The 19,512-nt window shown below is 38.5% G+C and overlaps 1 protein-coding gene across 3 annotated transcripts in view; it reads right to left on the bottom strand.

The window, feature by feature from the left end:
- SEMA3E (semaphorin 3E) overlaps nucleotides 1–19,512 on the bottom strand; it is a 150,856-nt gene that overhangs the window by 108,099 nt on the left and 23,245 nt on the right. The window contains exon 1 of one of the 3 annotated variants that reach the window (XM_048062719.2): nucleotides 439–682. The exons of the other annotated variants lie outside the window; for them this stretch is intronic. Within the exon in view, the coding sequence (XP_047918676.1) occupies nucleotides 439–448 (10 nt within the window). The 5' untranslated portion in view covers nucleotides 449–682. Of the gene's footprint in view, nucleotides 1–438; nucleotides 683–19,512 lie in introns of those variants that run through there. 3 annotated transcript variants of the gene reach the window in all.

The following is a 19,512-nucleotide window of genomic DNA, read 5'->3' as shown; positions in this document are numbered from 1 at the left end:
GGAGCTAAAAATACAGGCATTAATTTGCAAAAGAGAAAAAGCAGCAGAGACCTTCCCTGTGTCTCAGGGAAGTCAAAAAGTTCTGTAATTGACTAGAGGAGGTCACATTATATGTGGTGTATATAAACACTATCATAATATTAAATATATTAAATATTACAGGCCAATATTAAAGTAAAATATATATATATATCCCAACAGGCCCATTGAAAGTCGTGTTAGTCATAATGAGATAAGAAAAGGCAGATGGAAAGATGCTAAATTTCCATAGGGACATTCAGCTGTTTTCTCAATGTGATTAAGAAGGTAGTTTTATATTTTTTGTCCTTTTGTAAAGGCACACATGATAATAATAAAACATTTTACATCAACAAGTCCGTACCCTCAGAGAACAACTGTTCAATAACTTGGTACATAGTTACAACTTTAAGACTATACCTGAAGGCATTTTGTTGTGCTTTCACTGAGAGTGAAACTAATGGCTGAACGAACATTAAGAACTTTTCCTTTTCTTTTTTCTTTTCTTTTCTTTTCTTTTCTTTTCTTTTCTTTTCTTTTCTTTTCTTTTCTTTTCTTTTCTTTTCTTTTCTTTTCTTTTCTTTTCTTTTCTTTTCTTTTCTTTTCTTTTCTTTTCTTTTCTTTTCTTTTCTTTTCTTTTCTTTTCTTTTCTTTTCTTTTCTTTTCTTTTCTTTTCTTTTCTTTTCTTTTCTTTTCTTTTCTTTTTTTCTTTTCTTTTCTTTTCTTTTCTTTTCTTTTCTTTTCTTTTCTTTTCTTTTCTTTTCTTTTCTTTTCTTTTCTTTTCTTTTCTTTTCTTTTCTTTTCTTTTCTTTTCTTTTCTTTTCTTTTCTTTTCTTTTCTTTTCTTTTCTTTTCTTTTCTTTTCTTTTCTTTTCTTTTCTTTTCTTTTCTTTTCTTTTCTTTTCTTTTCTTTTCTTTTCTTTTCTTTTGTCTTGTCTTTTTTTTTTCCATTTTCCAACCATTATTATACCATGTCCCTATCACTACAACAAAAACAGCAATGCGTAAAGCCATTGAAATAGCCAAACAAGATTTATGCAAGAGACAGTTTTGTTCCATTACTGGCTGAAATTATGAACTTGATTTATCCATTTGCAAAGCACTTCAGAATTCTTTGGGACAAAGTACAATTAAAAATATAACTACTCATTGCCATTGTAAAAACATAAAGAGGTATATACCATTGTATCCATATCTCACTATTTTTTGTAACATTTACAATAGATTAAAAATAAGTGAACTAAAATACCTTACACTTCTGTCTTCATCTAATATAAATCAAAGTTTTGTTCATAAATTTATAGGATAAAAACATTTTATTATTGAAATCAATAAAAGTTAGGACTTGTATTCACTTGGCTACAATTTTACCTGCAAGTGAAGGCCAAAAAGGATTGTTATGACTGTTTAGTCTGACCTTTACACTGGACATAATATTTAATTAAGTAATTTTTGCATCAAGCCTAATAACTTCTTGATGAGCTCAAGTACATGATTTAGAAAGACATTCAATTATAACAGCTCCATCACTTTAGCTAGAAAATTCTCCCAATAAATAATTATTCTTCTTATTAAAAAAAAAATATATCTACGTTATTTTCTATCCAGATCTGTCTTATTATACGTTTGTCCACTATATTGCTGGTGTCTAAAAAAGACAAATTAATGTTGACATTTTTGGAAGTGATTAATAAGAATGTAAAGTATATATTGCTTTTCCTTTCTTTCTTTTTCTTTCTTTCTCTTTCTTTCTTTCTTTCTTTCTTTCTTTCTTTCTTTCTTTCTTTCTTTCTTTCTTTCTTTCTTTCTTTCTTTCTTTCATCTTAACTTTACAAGACCATTCGGGCATGGTGATGGGCAAGACACCATTAGATATATTCCTAATTAACACAATTTAGTCACAGTTGAAGACATGAAAGCTCTCTGAAGCAAATACGATAAAAGCAGGCTAAAAGCAAATTACACAAGTGAGACAAAACAATTCTTAAGGTGTAAGACATATATATGTTAAAAATGTGAAAGAGGAAGATGAACCAGGATAGTTCTTTTCAAGAAAATTAAGAAAAAAGGAAAATCCAAAGTTTGGCAAGAAAAAAAGAACCATACAACATAAATGCAGTTTTGCTGCACTGACCAAATAGACTTTAGACATGGATGTTTGTAAGACATAAAGTGTAGGATAAATAGCAGAAATATTAACATGATTGATTACTGTCATTACTGTGATCCACTGTGTGCTAATTAATGTTATCCAAAGGAGAATTTGGATTAAAATTTTATATAACTTCCAAATCTCTATTTCAGACAATGAACCAAATGTCTAAGTCCCTTGAGAGATGGTACCATTCATAAAGACTGGCAAACATTTTGTTTATTCAAATTGCCAAATATGTTGAGTTTTTAAATTAGTGAGCAAAGAGTTTGATTCAGTCCGTTCAACTCAAGTCTAGTCTATAAATATCTGTCTGCTTGTGGAAAGAGCGAAAAGAGAGAAAACCAGATGCTGAGAAAAATGAAAAGAAAATTCATCCTATGTCTCACTGAAGTCAAGCCAAGTGTTCTTTGACAGCAAAACTGTGAAGTGACCTAAGTACACTCAGCATAGTCTAAAGAGATTTGATATTTCTAATCATAATCTCTTTTTCATCATAAATTGGGGGGGGGGGGGGGTAGATTTCCTTCACATGCTTCAGGACAATTTGTCCTTGTCACCTACTCTTATTTTTCTAAAAAATGAACTCCTTATAAAACTGTTACAGAGAGGAGAGATATGAAGGATTTGTTTGCAAGTTTATAATCAGCAGCATATGAACTCTGCAATGGGGATAAAGTTACACATACTAACCTCTTGCCTCACTCACCAAGATCTGAAGTTTGGCCCGTGATATAAAGTCTCAACATGAATGACCTTGCGTGCTATAATTAAAATTCCTTGAAACAAAGGTTTTCAAAAGATTCAATAGTTTGCAGCACTGGCATGTGTATCCCATGCTACTGGGACAGTGATTCATGCAAAATAACTACAGCTGATATTTGTCTGCAGGAAAACGTGGAGATGAGATGAAAAGATTTTGTCAAGATTTGCTAAGAAATAACTCCTGATGCCTTTTCTGTCATTAATGTCAGTGTGGGCAAGGTTCTTTCTTACACCAAAAAGAACAAAAAAATCATTTTTACACCTTGGGAGGGTGCAATTTATACCCCCTTACACTCTGGGTACAAATTGGTTTTACAGTAATATAAATGAAAACTGTAAACGTGACTATTTTATATTAGTAAATCATAATACAATACAACTTTAGAAACTGGTCCTAAATATTTGGGATTATATCTCTTCTAGTTTCAGGCAGGGTGGAAAAGCCTTCTTATCTGAAAATATTTTGTGTATTTATACCACAAACAGAAACATCTTTCTGTTTTCTTAAGAAAACTGACCGTTAAACTCACAAAACTTAGATTATGAAAACATATATTATCTTCCTTGTTTTCCTGAGAGAGGAATTTTCTCCCTTAAAAGAGTGTGGCCACTCAAACAACAAAGCTGGGTGAAACTTCAGTGTGGGGGAACAGAAATATGTTTTAATGGAAAACTTCCTGACAGGAATGTAAATTTCTTGCTATGAAGTTCTGATATTTAAAGATATGAAAAACATATATACTGGAAATAATGAGCCTAAAGAAATAATTGATTTCTATATGTAAGTAAGAATTTTCCACATTAACTCTTTTTGTTTTTTTTTAGTGATATAAATGACAAAAAATATATTTAAAAAAAACTTGATAGAAAAGGTAACTCCAATTGATAGAAAACGGAACTTGATCTCTGACTGCACTAATTAGTGAATGAAAAACTCTGAGAGATGTGCACAGGATTATAACCCTGAGGAAATACAGCATACTGCTAACACAGGACCAATTACTTCAAGACTTTTTATGAAAGATGTATATTTAAACAAGAATGAAACTTCATGAACCAAGGATGTGAAGCTATGTGCACTTGTGTGTATATATGTATACCTATGCATATACATATAAAGACACACATAAAAGAAGTGTGTATATACATACTCATATACATAGTGCATCAGTATTCATATAAGCACATAAACAGAAAAGCACACATTTATCTTTGTCTTAATGTATCATAAGGATATGAGATTACAAGAAAATTAAGCTGCCAACTATTTCACCTTTATCCAATGCCAAGTTACAGGGTTGGATTTTTGTTTGTTTGTTTGTTTTAAATGTATATGTTTGTTTTAAATGTTTTAAATGAGACAGCCCACTGTCTCATCTGGTGCTGGCAAAGTTCTCACTGAACTTAAAGAACCTGAAATTCTTCCTGAATGCTGGATTGTATCACAAGGACCCAATTCCTCCTATTTTACTAGAAACACTTGAACTAAAGCTTTAGGTGCTTTTATAAAGATTCTTCCAGATAATCACTGAAGCTTAAATGCCTGAAAGTCTGCTAGTCCCAGCCCTTGGCTGCACTTAGAAACCTTAGCAACAAGACACCTTAGCACCCTTAGCAAGACAGAGCTAAGTCTGTTAAACTTCTTTTCCCCCATATTGGTGTATAGGCAGCAAATCAGGTGCACAAAAAGAATAAGCTGTTTTTCAGATTATGGGAATAAAAATTGGAACAAATTGCAAAAGCTGTTCCATGTTTTGCTTCTTTTACCAGGGCAACTATCCAGTAAGGCAAAGTAAAGAGATAGGTTGTTGCTGGTATTTTGTAGGTGTATACTGTGACTCATATGAGCACCCTTATTAAGGACACTTGTTAAGCACAATTGCCTTCCTAAGGAGGAATGGGTAAATATTGTGCTGAAGCAATTTATCAGGAGCAACTGTGGGAGCAAATTGTATCTCCTATGTAGACATATTCAGAGAAATGTTAACATTTTAGCTCTATTAGAACATTTGAACATGAATGCATTTCAGCATACCCTGAAATATGGGGACAGTTGAAAGTTGCCACTAGAGTAGAATGAACCTGTAGGAAATATATATATATATATATATTCTTGCTCCTAAGAAACAACAAGTTGCACTTTCACTAAATGGATGTTCAAAACTGCGTTTCAATTTGCAGATATCCAACTGCAGGCTACAAATATTCTAGAGTAAAAAGTATGTGTACAGTTGTCGTTCTCACTGTGAGACTCATAATAAACACAATGGAAGAAATGAAGCCAAATCATAGAACGGTTTAGGTTGAAAGGGATCTTAAACAATCTCTAGTTCCAACCCCCCGGTCATGGACAGGGACATTTTCCACTAGATTAAGTTGCCCCAAATCCCATCCAACCTGGCTTTGAACACTTCTAGGGATGGGGCATTCACAGCTTTCTCTGGGCAACCTGTTCCAGTGCCTCACCAGCCTCAGAGTGAAAAAACTAATCTAAATCTACACTCTTTTGGTTTAAAGCCATTCTCCTTTGTTCTATCACTACATTTCCTGACGAAGAGTCCCTCCCCAGCTTTCCTGTAGGCCCCCTTTAGGTACTAGAAGGCCACTATAACGTCTCCCTGGAGCCCTCTCTTCTCCAGGCTGAGAAACCACAACTTTTTCAGCCCTTCTTCATAGGAGAGGTGGTCCAGCCCTTTTTGTGGCCCTCCTCTGGAGCTGCTGTAACAAGTTCATAACTTTCTTGTGCTGTGGGCCCCAGAGCTGAACACAGCACTCCATCATGATCTCAGATTAGCTGTTGACTTTATCAGAGTTATTGCAGATGCTCTTAATTGAATATAAAAGCACACAAACACACAAATATCATTAAGTCACTCTTTGCTAACCTATACTTCTAAACTCAAGTTTCAGCTTTCCTGTTGAGCTAAGCTGTGGCTTTGCATTCACTCCAAGTGGGAGGCTGAGTGTAACTCCTGGGTAGCCCAGGGAAACACAGTGACTCACAGACATAATTTTGAGTCATAATTCTTCTCTTGCTTCCTCCTTGCTCCCACAGTGTTTTACTTACAGTCTTTTCCAGAAATAAATTACTGTACCAGCTCCATGCCAGCTCAGCTACTTTGAACATCAAGTGGAGGCAGACCTGAGCCAAGGGAGTGCTAATTCCCTGTCTGCGACTTGTTCCCTGGGCTGGGCAGGTAGAGGAACCAGCCCAGGTCTCCAGGCATGCCTGCAGGACTGGGAAGCTTAGGAAGGAACACAGAGTGGTTGTGGGTTGTCCTGATTTTACCCTTTTGTCAGGGTAAAACAAGGGTTGTGGGTTGTCCCGGTTTTACCCTTTTGTCAGAATTATTTCTATTCTCAGTCTAACAATTCTCATCAAGGTCTGAGGTAGAGCACCCATAAGAAATTCTAGTTTGCATGTGAGTTTCAGTGATTCAAGAACTAAAAACATTACTGGTATGTAAATAAACATATATAACTAACTACTGGCAACAGGTCTCCCAGGGGCTTAAATTAGCTAATAGAGACCCAGACCAAATAAAAATTTAAAGTGTCCAGATATAGTTTTATTTAATGTATTTTTCTATTGTTTGTTTGTTTGTTTGCTTTTCCTCATTTGCCAGCAAAAGCACACTTCCTTTTCCACAATAGACCTGTGAAAGTTGAGAAGTTTTCATAGCAATTAAAAATGAACTTTTGAATCACCAAATCCCCAATCTGAATTAAGTTAGCAGATAAGTAGGATCTGCCTCTTCCAGACTCATACTTTTAACAGCAAATGCTCATTTTTAAGGCCTATGAGACTAGCCTACTAGAAATAATTAATACTACATTAACATTCTTGTTTATATCACATATTTCAAGTACACATTAAAATGACAACTCCTGCTCAGAATATAAAATAGGAATTGATATGAAAAGCAAGGCAGGGAAGCAGCAGTCTCAGAGAAAGCTAAATTGAGTGCTACAGCATGGATTATACATGCAGTTTTTGCTAGTTGTGTAATAAAATTCAGCAATGACAATAACAAGTAAAACAACAGTGGAAATTTAGTTTGAAATGTTCAAAGTTGGTATGTAGACATTGACTAATGATAGACTTCCACTTGTATCCTCTCTTTAATGACTCTGAAACACTTTTATAAAAGTGATAACTTCAGTGGGAGGAGAGGTAAAAGTCACCAATTCAATATTAAAAGTACCCACTGCAGATGTAAGATAAGAGGTTGGGTTGCCATTAGACAAGGAAAAAAAGTTGTGTTCAGGCCTCATCTATATAGACTGAAACTTCCACCTCCTAAATTAAATAGGAATGATATGTCAAAAGAGGAAAAGTGAGACCTGTTCTCTTATTTGAAAAATAGATGATTACCTTTAAAGATAAAAAGGTTTTTAGTCTTGTCTTGCAGACATATGAAACCATTAATTTGCTACCTGAGGACTGGGATTGAAATGTTGACCCTTTTTTTTTTTTTTTCTGTTTCCTGTCACAGTGCAAATTATTAGTTTGTTTCTGACTTTCAATAATATAATTGGTAGTATGCCAGTTGTCTTGAGTCTACTGAGATACATAACTTACACATGGAATGAGGGACTGTGCACTAATGTTGAGCATTGTCCTTCATTACAGAGAATGAGAATCCTGAATGAGAATCATAAATGAGACTCAGAATGAATCTTCCTGGAGACTTCTCTTTTTCAGGCTGAACATCCCCAGCTCTCACCTTTCTTCATAGGAGAGATGCTCCAGCCTCTGATCAACTTTGTGGCTCTCCTCTGGACCTGCTCTAACAGGTCCACATCTTTCTTGTGCTGGGGGCCCCAGACCTGGATGCAGCACTCCAGGTGAGATGTCACAAGGACAAAGTAGAGAAGGATAATCACTTCCCTGGCAAGGTCAGAATTATATTATTACATTCTGTCTAGTTGCTTTCCAAGATTATGTCCATTAAGATCATATTTTCCACAGTTCATCTCTCCACAACTGTAAATTCTTAATTACGCAAAGATGAAGAGAAGGTAAGATAAACACGCAAAGAAACAAAAAATCAGAAAATGTAATATATAACCTCCACCAAATAGTTTCTATACCCATTTGCAAGTAAAATTGTTGATGAAATAACTTGCAAAGAAAAGACTGTTTTTTTTTGTTTGTTTGTTTGTTTTATAACTCTTTGAGACTTAAAAAGCAAATTAAATCCGAAGACTTCAGCTGAATAGTTTTTAAATTACAGCTCTTGGAACAGGGCAGAGATACCATAAAATGTCTCTTTCCAGTATTTTTAATGTATTTCTTAAAGATTCTTTTGCTGGCAAAGTCTGCATACTTTGCAAATTGGAAATGGCCATGTTTCAATTAATTTATGTCCTCTACCAGAAAATACTTCTGTAATAAGAAACACACAATATTAACTAAGTATGCTTGAGACTTACTGGAGCTCAGAGAACTCCATGGGGTGAGGGTAGTGTTGGGGGAGAAATTGTTGGACTGCAAAAGTGATTTAGCTAGGAAGGGAAAAGGACTGGGATGCAAGATTCTCACGTTCTTGTCACCTGTCTCTATAAATTAGAGAAGTGACTAATACTCATTTTTCATCTGTGACACTAGTATGGGTAGCTTACTCTGACTGGCCTTTCACAGTTGCTATACACGAGCATGTTATCGTTTTGACCTCTGTCTTGAAGAGGCCATCAAAAAATTGAAGCATATGAACGTTATAGACACATGTTGATTTTCCAAACGAGTAAACCAGGCAGATTGCTGATTAAATGAGCACCATATATTTAATGAGTGTTGTACATCTTATAAAGTGTACTTTGTGATCTCCAAATAAAAACTGGAAGTCAAAATACAGGTAGTTGTGATATAGAAATTAATAGCTATAATAAAGAGGACTAATTTAAATCAATTCAATCTTTACTACTATTCAAATAATAAGGTCCACAATATAGTGCTATGAAATGTGAAATTTTAGTTTCAACCATAAACATCTGTCATTCTGACATTAAATTACTTTTCAAGTGTTTCTTTTGCTTCAATAAGTCTTCTTATGTATAATTTTAAACTTTCATTTTATTTGTTCCCTTCTTTTACTGACTTCTTTTCCATTCCAGCTATCTTTTAACCATACAGTCTAAATCCCGTCAGTTTTTTGTTGTTTTTTTTTTTTTTTTTTCAAATCTTTTACTCTCATTTTGCTTTTTACTAAACTGTATGTCTTTCAGAGTTGGTCAATGGAACTTGAGATATTTTCCAATTATTAGACAAGACTATTTTTCATGTTTCTAACTAAATATTGCATACCAAACAGTAATGAATGCAAAAGAAGAGCTGTAATCATAGTTGACTACTAAAGGTAATGCTTGCAAGAACAGGCACATTTTTCTGTAAGTGAGGAGATGAGAACTCTTTTATTGTAGCTGCTCCCAAAACAGAACTTTCTAGATCTAAGTAAGAAAACCAAAGATCTCCAAAAACAACTGGTGTTGGTAGCTTGAAGACAGCACCAAGTCTCAACTTTCTCAACCTGGGTGAATATGATCAGATGAATAGTTCTCTAATAATTTTTTATTTTAATGTTGAAGAAGGATAACTACTAAGTCCAAGGCCTTCCATGGATCCACTTGACTCCAGGGCTAAACTTAAATGGCTCTATTCAAGGATATAACTGGGAGAAAAAAAAAAAAAAAAAGGAAAATGTTCACAAACATTGCTTCACTGCTATTAACAACCCATGAATCTCATTAATGTGATGCAAAGAATGCCCGATGTGAAACCAAATTCTCAGGTGTCAGGTGAAGTTTAGGCCTAAGGTAAGATGAAGATTGAATTATCTAGGAAAATATACACATATTTCCATTTTCATAACTCATGATATCATGAGCATGTTAAAAGATCAAGAGAAAAATAAGTGCATAGTTGGTAGACAGACCGTCTTCTCACTTCTGGAGAAGGTTTTTCTTCCTTTTGTGTTTGTTTGTATTCAGGTACATATCTCCTTTGATTTACAAAACATCACATAATTACAAAGGGAACTGAAGGGTAAACTGCAATAATACAGTTATCAAATCAATACAGAGATTCATGCTAAAAGCCTAAGGCCTTTTTTTTCTTTCTAGTGTTTCTAGTGTCAGTGGCAATCTATGATTCAGTTGAAAACAGTGAAATAAAATTAAAACATGAAAATCTTGTTTCCAAAATTGGTTTTATATCACAGAATCACAGAATCACTGAATGTTAGAGATTGGAAGGGACCTTGAAAGATCATCTAGTCTAATATCCCTGGGAGAAAAAGAAAAAAATAAAACAAGAATATGACAACTTCCCTTGGAATGGTTATGATAATTATCCATGTTCAAATTGAGAGAGTAACCTGCTAGCTTTTCTTCCATATCTTTCTAACTTCTACAGAAATTAAACTCAGTTCAGTTAAATAATAAAAATACTGTAAGGCTTTGACCACCCCAAAATAATACCATGATTAGGGGGTTCTACGAACTTATTAACTGATTCTACAATTAGATTGTGCTTCTTGGTAACAAGAATATTAAGAGTCAGCTTGTTGCTGTCTGAATACGGGCACCCCATGTTTGTTCTTACTCAGAAAAGTTAACTTTACAGATAAGATTATGAAGGTAAAGAGAAAACAAAACGTATCTTGTTTAAAATGAAAGGCTCAGAAGTTGATGTTGATGATCTCAAGTGTAGCTCATAAATACAAGAAATCATGCAAGTGATTGTGTATGGTCTTCAGTGCTGTGCAATTATAAATTAATTGGCTAGATTTTGATCCCTATTATGTCTACATACATCATATATTAACACTTATGTTTTTGCAGTACTGTACACTGCAATGACTTTTTTTTTAGCACAATTATACCAATATAAATTATGAGAGAATAATATTTTTTTATTTATATATATATATAAACTAAATTAAATGCTCAGAAAAATAACAATTTTACAGTTAGGTTTTACTAGATTACAAGGTTATAAAAATGGGCATCCCCTATGGATATTGCCAGAATAGAAATAGATTGCTCTAACAGTTTTCCAGCAAGAAGAACCGTCAGTATATAAATAAACCCTTTGTCCCCTTGAAAGACTCCATCATCACAGAGGGAATAAAAAACTGTTTCAGAATGCTTCAAGACAATTAATGCTATATGACAAAGATTTGGAGGGAATGCCTTCCAAATTATGGAAACAAAGGTGAATTAAAGTAATCCCCAGTAAACAATATCAGATTGTATTTATAACTATAAATAACAAGTTGTCTAATTTGTTTCAGAACTTTTTGCACCTATGTATCTGACTTGGTGAAAGATGAGTAAAGGCAAAAGAAATGAAATAGTACTGAGCGTCTGAACTGAAGAAAAATATATTATCATGATCTGTATGAAAGTATCAGCAATTGAGCTTGAAGGATTGTCTTTAAAACCTTGTTAGAGACAAAAGTTAGGCCAAATACTGTAGATTCATAAAGTAAGATTAGAAAATATATTCAACCACCTGCTTAAAGCAATGCGAGCAAGACCAGGTTGCTCAAAGACTGGTCCAACTGGATTTTGAATCCAGATTCCACTGCCTTTCTGGACCTCTCTTCCAAGTGTCTGAGTACACTTACAGTTTTGTGATTTTTATTTTTCCCCTACTAGCTAGTCAGAATTTTCTTATTGCAGTTTGTGCCCATTGCTTCTTGAACTCATAGCACTATGAACATCTGAGAAGAATCTTTTTCCATTTTCTCTGAATCCTCCCATGACATAGCTGAAGCCAGCAATAAAATGAACTCTGCTCTTCTCATCACAACTTCTCAGCATGTGCTCCAGCCACCAACCCTCTTATTGGTCCTCCTCCACTGAGACGTCCAAAACTGTTTAATACTCCAGATATTTTCAGAAAAAAAGCCAAACAGTGGTCCCTGGGAACAGGAGAATCTTGCTAAATATTTGTGCGAATGTCATCTTAATCTCGCATCCCTCATAGATAAATGTAATAATAATATTTTAGAAGTTAATAACTGAAGACATATAGATGTGCTTTATGATATAGACGATCTATTGTAGTTCAACTCATCTTAGAAAAGCATTTGCTTGTGTTTTAAATTTAAATTTATGAATATACAAGTCTTACGAGGAGCAGCTGAGGGAGCTGGGATTGTTCAGCCTGCAGAAGAGGAGGCTCAGGGGTGACCTTATTGCACTCTACAGGTACCTTAAAGAAGGCTGTAGCGAGGTGGGGGTTGGTCTATTCTCCCATGTGCCTGGTGACAGGAAGAGGGAGAATGGGGGCTAAAGTTGCACCAGGGGAGGTTTAGGTTGGATATTAGGAAGAACTTCTTTATGGAAAGGGTTGTTAGGCATTGGAATAGGCTGCCCAGGGAAGTGGTTGATTCACCATCCCTGGAGGTCTTTAAAAGATGTTTAGATGTAGAGCTTAGTGATATGGTTTAGTGTAGGACTTGTTAGTGTTAGGTCAGAGGTTGGACTAGATGATCTTGGAGGTCTCTTCCAACCTAGATGATTCTGTGATTCTGTGAATATTTGATACAAAACTGATATATAATTTAAAATATAAAGCATTTTATGGAGAATGATAAATATAAGTTCTACTAGATTTTATTACTGCCAGATATAAGCGTAGTCATTTTTATAGCTGTCTTTTGATAATTTATATTTTTCCTACAATAATTATTTTGATACTTTTCTTCAAAAAGATAATGAATTAAATATATTGATAAACTGCTACATGTGTAGTAAAAAGATACAATCGTACTTAAAATAATAAAAAATTCACATTGTTTACTTAAACTGATAACTAATATTGATAACTGCACTTGAATTCCGCTGTTCTCTTCGAAGACAAGTAAGTGTATTTCAAAGATTTTTTTTTTTCTTTTCAAATCTCAAATGATTCTATTTATCATTTGAGAAATACACGGGAATTTTTAGAAATTATTCATTAGGAGAATTACTGGGAGGATTAATTAATGGTAGGATTTTCAATGGGATTTAAGTGGATTATATAAGGACTTGGTCACTGAAATCCCGCAGCCTTCACTGGAAATGTCAGCTAACAAGAATATTACAGTAAAAAGCCACACATACACAGTCACTGAGTTATGGTTATATTATACTTAGTTATGAAGTACTCCAGCCAAAGAAGAATCTGATAATCTGAACAGAAACTTCTACAAAAATGCAAGTCACCAAGAAGAGTGGTCTAGTGCTTAACTAGAAATATAATGGCTAAGTTAAAGGAAAGTAAAGTTTATATCTGTGTTGGATTTGCCTGAAAAGAAACATGCTGTTTCAGTTTCTTTGTGGAAAATATATTGGATTTTTCTTGAAGCAAAAAAAATCCATGAAAAATTCCACTTCTCAGGTACTTCCACCAAAAAAAATCATTTCCACATATAATTGTAAAATCAGCGTATGTTGAATTTACTTTTTATGAAGCCATAAATCAGAAGGGGTAACTCTGATAACACGTTTATCAGAAGTGTAAATATAAGGAGTGTAATCTATTGTTAAAATTCAGTGTTATTTCAGACATGGCATGATAGCATTAGTCTGTATCTTAAACATTATACCTGCAGTTTTGAACATAAATAAAATTTGACTTTAATTCAGAACAAAATTAGAAATGGTGCTAGGAATGTTATAGCATAGGTGGGAGGGTGGGTCCCAGAATGTTCTTCAGTTGTTATGTCAAATACCAAGTCACACTAATGCTTTTATTGACTGAATGTATACAGAGTCCCTAGATGTACCCAAACTATTAAAGTGATAGATGTTTATCTGAATTTAAAACTAATTCCTCATTATTCAATACTTCTGTCTTGGTATAATTAAGTATACTTACATATGTTTCTAAAGAAAATAAATCCTTGAAGTCTCTCTTTTCAAAGAAGGAACGCTACTGCAACTATGTTTCTCTTTGCTCTCTTTTTCTAAGGGCTTATTGCTTTTAATACAAGCAATGTGATATGATTTTAGTTGTTGGTGTCAAAAGTTTTCCATTTCCAGTGCTTTCTAAAACAGTGAAATCCATTAAAGTCAGAGAAAACATTATGCTATACGTAACAGAGTATCCTTTTCAACCAGAATTATTTTTTCCCTGAGGATGGAAAAAATATACTGTGGTTAAACAGGATAAAACTTCCTACCTTTTTTTTTTTCTTTCTTTTTAAATTCAGGCATGCAGTAGCAACTAAAATGATACATTTCACATGTTTGCTCAAAGTCCAATGAAAAAAAAACTTGTGCATTAGTTGAAAACTGAGCATTAATGATGAAAGGGTAACAGAAGATCCTTTATAAATTAGGAGTCTATTGACAATGAAATTATACTAAGCCTGTACATGCCTATGCATTCAACAGAGCTAGACTGAATTACAGAATCACAGAATCACAGAATTGTCTAGGTTGGAAGAGACCTCCAAGATCATCTAGTCCAACCTCTGTCCTAACACTAACAAGTCCTCCACTAAACCATATCACTAAAGGCTACATCTAAATGTCTTTTAAAGACCTCCAGGGATGGCGACTCAACCACCTCCCTGGGCAGTCCATTCCAATGCCTAACAACCCTTTCCGTAAAGAAGTTCTTCCTAACATCCAACCTAAACCTCCCCTGGCGCAACTTTAGCCCATTCCCTCTCGTCCTGTCACCAGGCACGTGGGAGAATAGACCAACCCCCACCTCGCTACAGCCTCCTTTAAGGTACCTATAGAGAGCAATGAGGTCTCCCCTGAGCCTCCTCTTCTGCAGGCTAAACAACCCCAGCTCCCTCAGCCGTTCCTCGTAAGACTTGTTCTCCAGACCCCTCACCAGCTTTGTTGCCCTTCTCTGGACTCTCTCGAGCACCTCCATGTCCTTCTTGTAGCGAGGGACCCAAAACTGAACACAGTACTCGAGGTGCGGCCTCACCAGAGCCGAGTACAGGGGGACAATCACTTCCCTAGACCTGCTGGCCACACTGCTTCTTATACAAGCTAGGATGCTGTTGGCCTTCTTGGCCACCTGAGCACACTGCTGACTCATATTCAGCTGCCTATCAACCAGTATTCCCAGGTCCTTCTCAGCCAGGCAGCTTTCCAACCACACATCTCCCAACCTGTAGCGCTGCTTGGGGTTGTTGCGCCCCAGATGCAGGACCCAGCACTTGGCCTTGTTGAACTTCATACAGTTGGCCTCAGCCCATTGGTCCAGCCTATCCAGATCCTCCTGCAGAGCCCTCCTACCCTCGAGCAGATCGATACAAGCACCTAACTTGGTGTCATCTGCAAACTTACTGAGGGTGCACTCAATCCCCTCATCCAGGTCATCGATAAAGATATTAAAGAGGACCGGCCCCAGCACTGAGCCCTGGGGGACTCCACTAGTGACCGGCCTCCAACTGGATTTGGCTCCATTCACCACAACTCTTTGGGCCCGGCCATCCAGCCAGTTTTTAACCCAACAAAGCGTATGCCAGTCCAAGCCACGAGCAGCCAGTTTCTTGAGGAGAATGTTGTGGGAAACGGTGTCAAAAGCCTTACTGAAGTCAAGATAGATCACATCCACAGCCTTCCCCTCATCCACCAAGCGCGTCACTTGGTCATAGAAGGAGATCAGGTTCGTCAAGCAGGACCTACCTTTCATAAACCCATGCTGACTGGGCCTGATCGACTGGTTGCCCTGCAAGTGCCGCGTGATGACCCTCAAGATAATCTGCTCCATGAGCTTCCCTGGCACTGAGGTCAAACTAACAGGCCTATAGTTCCCCGGGTCTACCCTCCGACCCTTCTTGTAGATGGGCATCACGTTTGCTAGCCACCAGTCGACTGGGACCTCCCCTGATAGCCAGGACTGCCAATAAATGATGGAAAGCGGCTTGGCCAGCTCCTCTGCCAGTTCGCTCAGTACCCTCGGGTGGATCCCATCCGGCCCCATCGACTTGCGTACATCCAAGTGTTGTAGCAGGTCGCCAACCATTTCCTCATGGATAGCGAGGGCCACATCCTGTTCCCCATCCCCTTCCACCAACTCAGGGTACCAGGTATCCAGAGAACAACCAGTCTTGCCGCTAAAGACTGAGGCAAAGAAGGCATTGAGCACCTCAGCCTTTTCCTCATCTTTTTTAACTAAGTTTCCCCCCGCATCCAGTAAAGGATGGAGATTCTCCTTAGTCCTCCTTTTTGTGTTGATGTATTTGTAAAAACGTTTTTTGTTATCTTTAACGGCAGTAGCCAGATTGAGCTCCAGATGAGCTTTGGCCTTTCTAATTTTGTCCCTGCACAGCCTCGCAACATCCTTTAAGTCCTCCTGAGTAGCCCGCCCTCTTTTCCAAAGATTATAAACCCTCCTTTTTCTCCTAAGCTCGAGCCACAACTCTCTGCTCAGCCAGGCCAGTCTAGTTCCGCGTCGGCTTGTCTTTGGGCACTGGGGACAGACCGCTCCTGAGCCATTAAGATTTCCTTCTTGAAGAGTGCCCAGACTTCCTGGACTCCTTTGCCCTTCAGAACCTCCTCCCAAGGGACTCTGCCGACCAGTGTCTTGACCAGCTCAAAGTCAGCCCTCCGGAAGTCCAAGACAGCAGTTTTACTGGTCCCCTTCCTGACTTCGCCAAGAATAGAGAACTGAACCATTTCGTGGTCACTCTGCCCGAGACAGCTCTCGACCACCACATCTCCCACCAGTCCGTCACTGTTTGTGAACAGAAGGTCTAGCGGGGCACCTCCCCTGGTAGGCTCTCTAACCAGCTGCGTCAGGAAGCTATATTCCACGCTCTCCAGAAACCTCTTAGACTGCTTTCTCTGGGCTGTGTTATGCTTCCAGGATATGTCTGGGAAGTTGAAGTCCCCCACGAGAACAAGTGCTGACAATTTCACGGCTTCTGCCAGCTGCCTGTAGAACTCCTCATCCGTCTCCTCATCCTGGTTCGGCGGTCTATAACAGACCCCGACCAGGATGCTAGCCTTGTTGGCCTTCCCTCTGATCCTAACCCATAGGGACTCAACCTTATCATTCCCAGCCTCAAGTTCCTCAACATCAAAACACTCTCTAATATAGAGAGCCACACCACCACCCCTTCTGTGCTGCCTGTCCCTTCTGAAGAGCCTATAGCCAGACATTGGAGCACTCCAGTCATGGGAGTGGTCCCACCACGTTTCCGCGATGGCAACCAAGTCATAGCCTTCCCGCTGCACAATGGCTTCCAGCTCCTCTTGTTTGTTACCCATGCTGCGTGCATTAGTGTAGATGCACTTCAGCTGGGCCATTGCCTTCTTCCCCGGCTTTGCCATTGTTCCCCCTGGTACAGCTCCAACAAGCCTAATTTCAGCTCCATCCCCCTTCTTTCCTAGTTTAAAGCCCTCTCAACGAGCCCTGCCAGCTCCCGGGCTAGGATCCATTTTCCCCTTAGAGATAGGGACCCGTCTGCGGTCACCAGGCTGGGTGCCGAGTAAAGCGCCCCATGGTCAAAAAAAACAAAATTTCTGTGTTGGCACCAGCCTCTGAGCCACGTGTTAATCAGGTGGGCTTTCTGTGTCCTCTCGGTACCACTCCCTGCCACTGCAGGGATAGACAAAAACACCACCTATACTCCCGCTCCATCCACTAACCGTGCCAGTCCCCTAAAGTCCCGTTTGATAGCCTTCAGGCTTCTCTCTTCAATATCATCACTGCCAGCCTGGACTATCAAAAAAGGGTAGTAGTCAGAGGGGTGAACCAGGTTGGGAAGCTTCCTGGCAACATCCCTGACCCTGGCCCCAGGGAGGCAGCAGACTTCCCTACGGGTAGGGTCAGGCTCGACAAATAGGGCCCTCCGTTCCCCTGAGGAGGGAGTCGCCTACTACAATCACCCTTCTGTCTTTCTTGGTGGAGGCAGTCTTGAGGTGTGGAGTCAGCTTCCTCGCCCTAGGCATCCTCCTGGGTAGACTTTCTATCTTGTCCTCACCCACCGGTCTCTCAAGCTCCAGGGCCTCAAATCTGTTACGTAAGGGCACCTGGGAAGGTGGGGCCGGTAGGGGGGGCATTGCCTGCAAGGTCGAGCAGGGACCTGTCTCCATCCCTCCTCAACTCCTAGGTCGCCTCCCTCTGCCCGACAGCGACAGGGCAGGGGGTCCATCCCCATCTGGGGTGTCTCACCCTGGTACCTCTCCTTCAGGCCCTGCAGGGAGTCACTCCACCAGTCTATCTCCCGCTCACACTCCCTAATAGCCCTCAACCTCTCCACCTCCTCTTTGAGTTCTGCCACCAGGCGGACCAGGTCATCCGCCTGCTCGCACCTCACACACACGGTGCCTCTGCCTCCCTCAGATGGCAGCAACAGGCTCAGGCAGTCCCTGCACCCAGAGACCTGAACTGCCGCATTGTTGAGCAGGCGGTCAGTCTGGGTGGTTACAGACTGTCTAGAAAGAGCGCTCTGCCTGGTGAAGACCATCACAGCCTAGCTAGTGGTCGACAGCCGTTAAAGGTTTTGTTCCTATGGGTGGGGGGGAAGCTCTGCCCTCTCTGCCCTTCCTGCTCACCCTGCCTGCGCGAACTGCCTGCACAAACTGCCGCGCCCCGCCCTTCTGACGCACCACGCCCTGTTTGCCCGCCCTGTTCGCCGCATTCCTGGTCGCTCGCGCTCCCTAGGGGCTGCTTTTGAATGGCCGAGGGGGGGGCACTGCTGGCTCCGCCTACGCCTCGTCAGCCTCCCTGATGGGGGCTGCCGGGTCCTTAATTATGTCAATTAAGAAATGACCCGGAAGTTTGAAGTAAATAAAAGGACATTATAACAATTTATTCTGACCCTGTACACAGTACAGGCTGTACTATTTCAACAGTTAGAAAAATATTATTTCTTATATCAGACAGATTCTCACAGCAAATATATTATAGGTAATCCAAGATAAATATTTTTATTTAGACATAAATGTTTTTTTAGAATACTTTAGTATTATTTTATCAATATATGCTACACAATAATAAGACACCAAAGACAGAATATTCTCATACCAGCTAACAAACAGTATAAAGCTGAATAGACATATAACATTTCAACATGTATCAGTGAAATCAGCTTTCAACATATATCTAGACATAGACAGACATGTAAAATTGCACATCAGTATCCATTGAGACAACTTGAAAACCCAGGTTATGAAGCTTTTATATTTCATGCTTTTAATTTGGCTCCAGAAGCTGTGAAAACAATCTTCCATGTAGATAGTAATACTCAGGTGATTTCCTAGTTGATGCTTAGAATTTCCATCTAAACTGGGAGATGGTTGAATTTATAACCATCTCTTTTCTCTGTTTATTTCTTTAATTATTTACTTTAATACATGTTTGTGCAATACTTAACACAATGGAGAGTTTATCTGTACTTATGTTACTCAAGTTATTACTAAACTCTGTTGGATGCATGAGAGAAGCCAAAGATTTCAAGGATGTGCCAGCCACAACACAGCACTTGTCAGCCAGTTTGATGATTGCCTCAGTACAAGACAGTTCAGAAATGTCCAACAAATGCCATCCTTTAGGAGAGGTTGTCTCTGGTGAAACACAAGGTCCCAGAGTAAGGACCTTCGCTAGCTCTT

Source organism: Anser cygnoides, chromosome 1 (assembly GCF_040182565.1).
Source record: "Anser cygnoides isolate HZ-2024a breed goose chromosome 1, Taihu_goose_T2T_genome, whole genome shotgun sequence".
Classification (NCBI taxonomy): Eukaryota; Metazoa; Chordata; class Aves; order Anseriformes; family Anatidae; genus Anser; species Anser cygnoides.
This window is presented reverse-complemented; position numbering and strand designations above follow the sequence as displayed.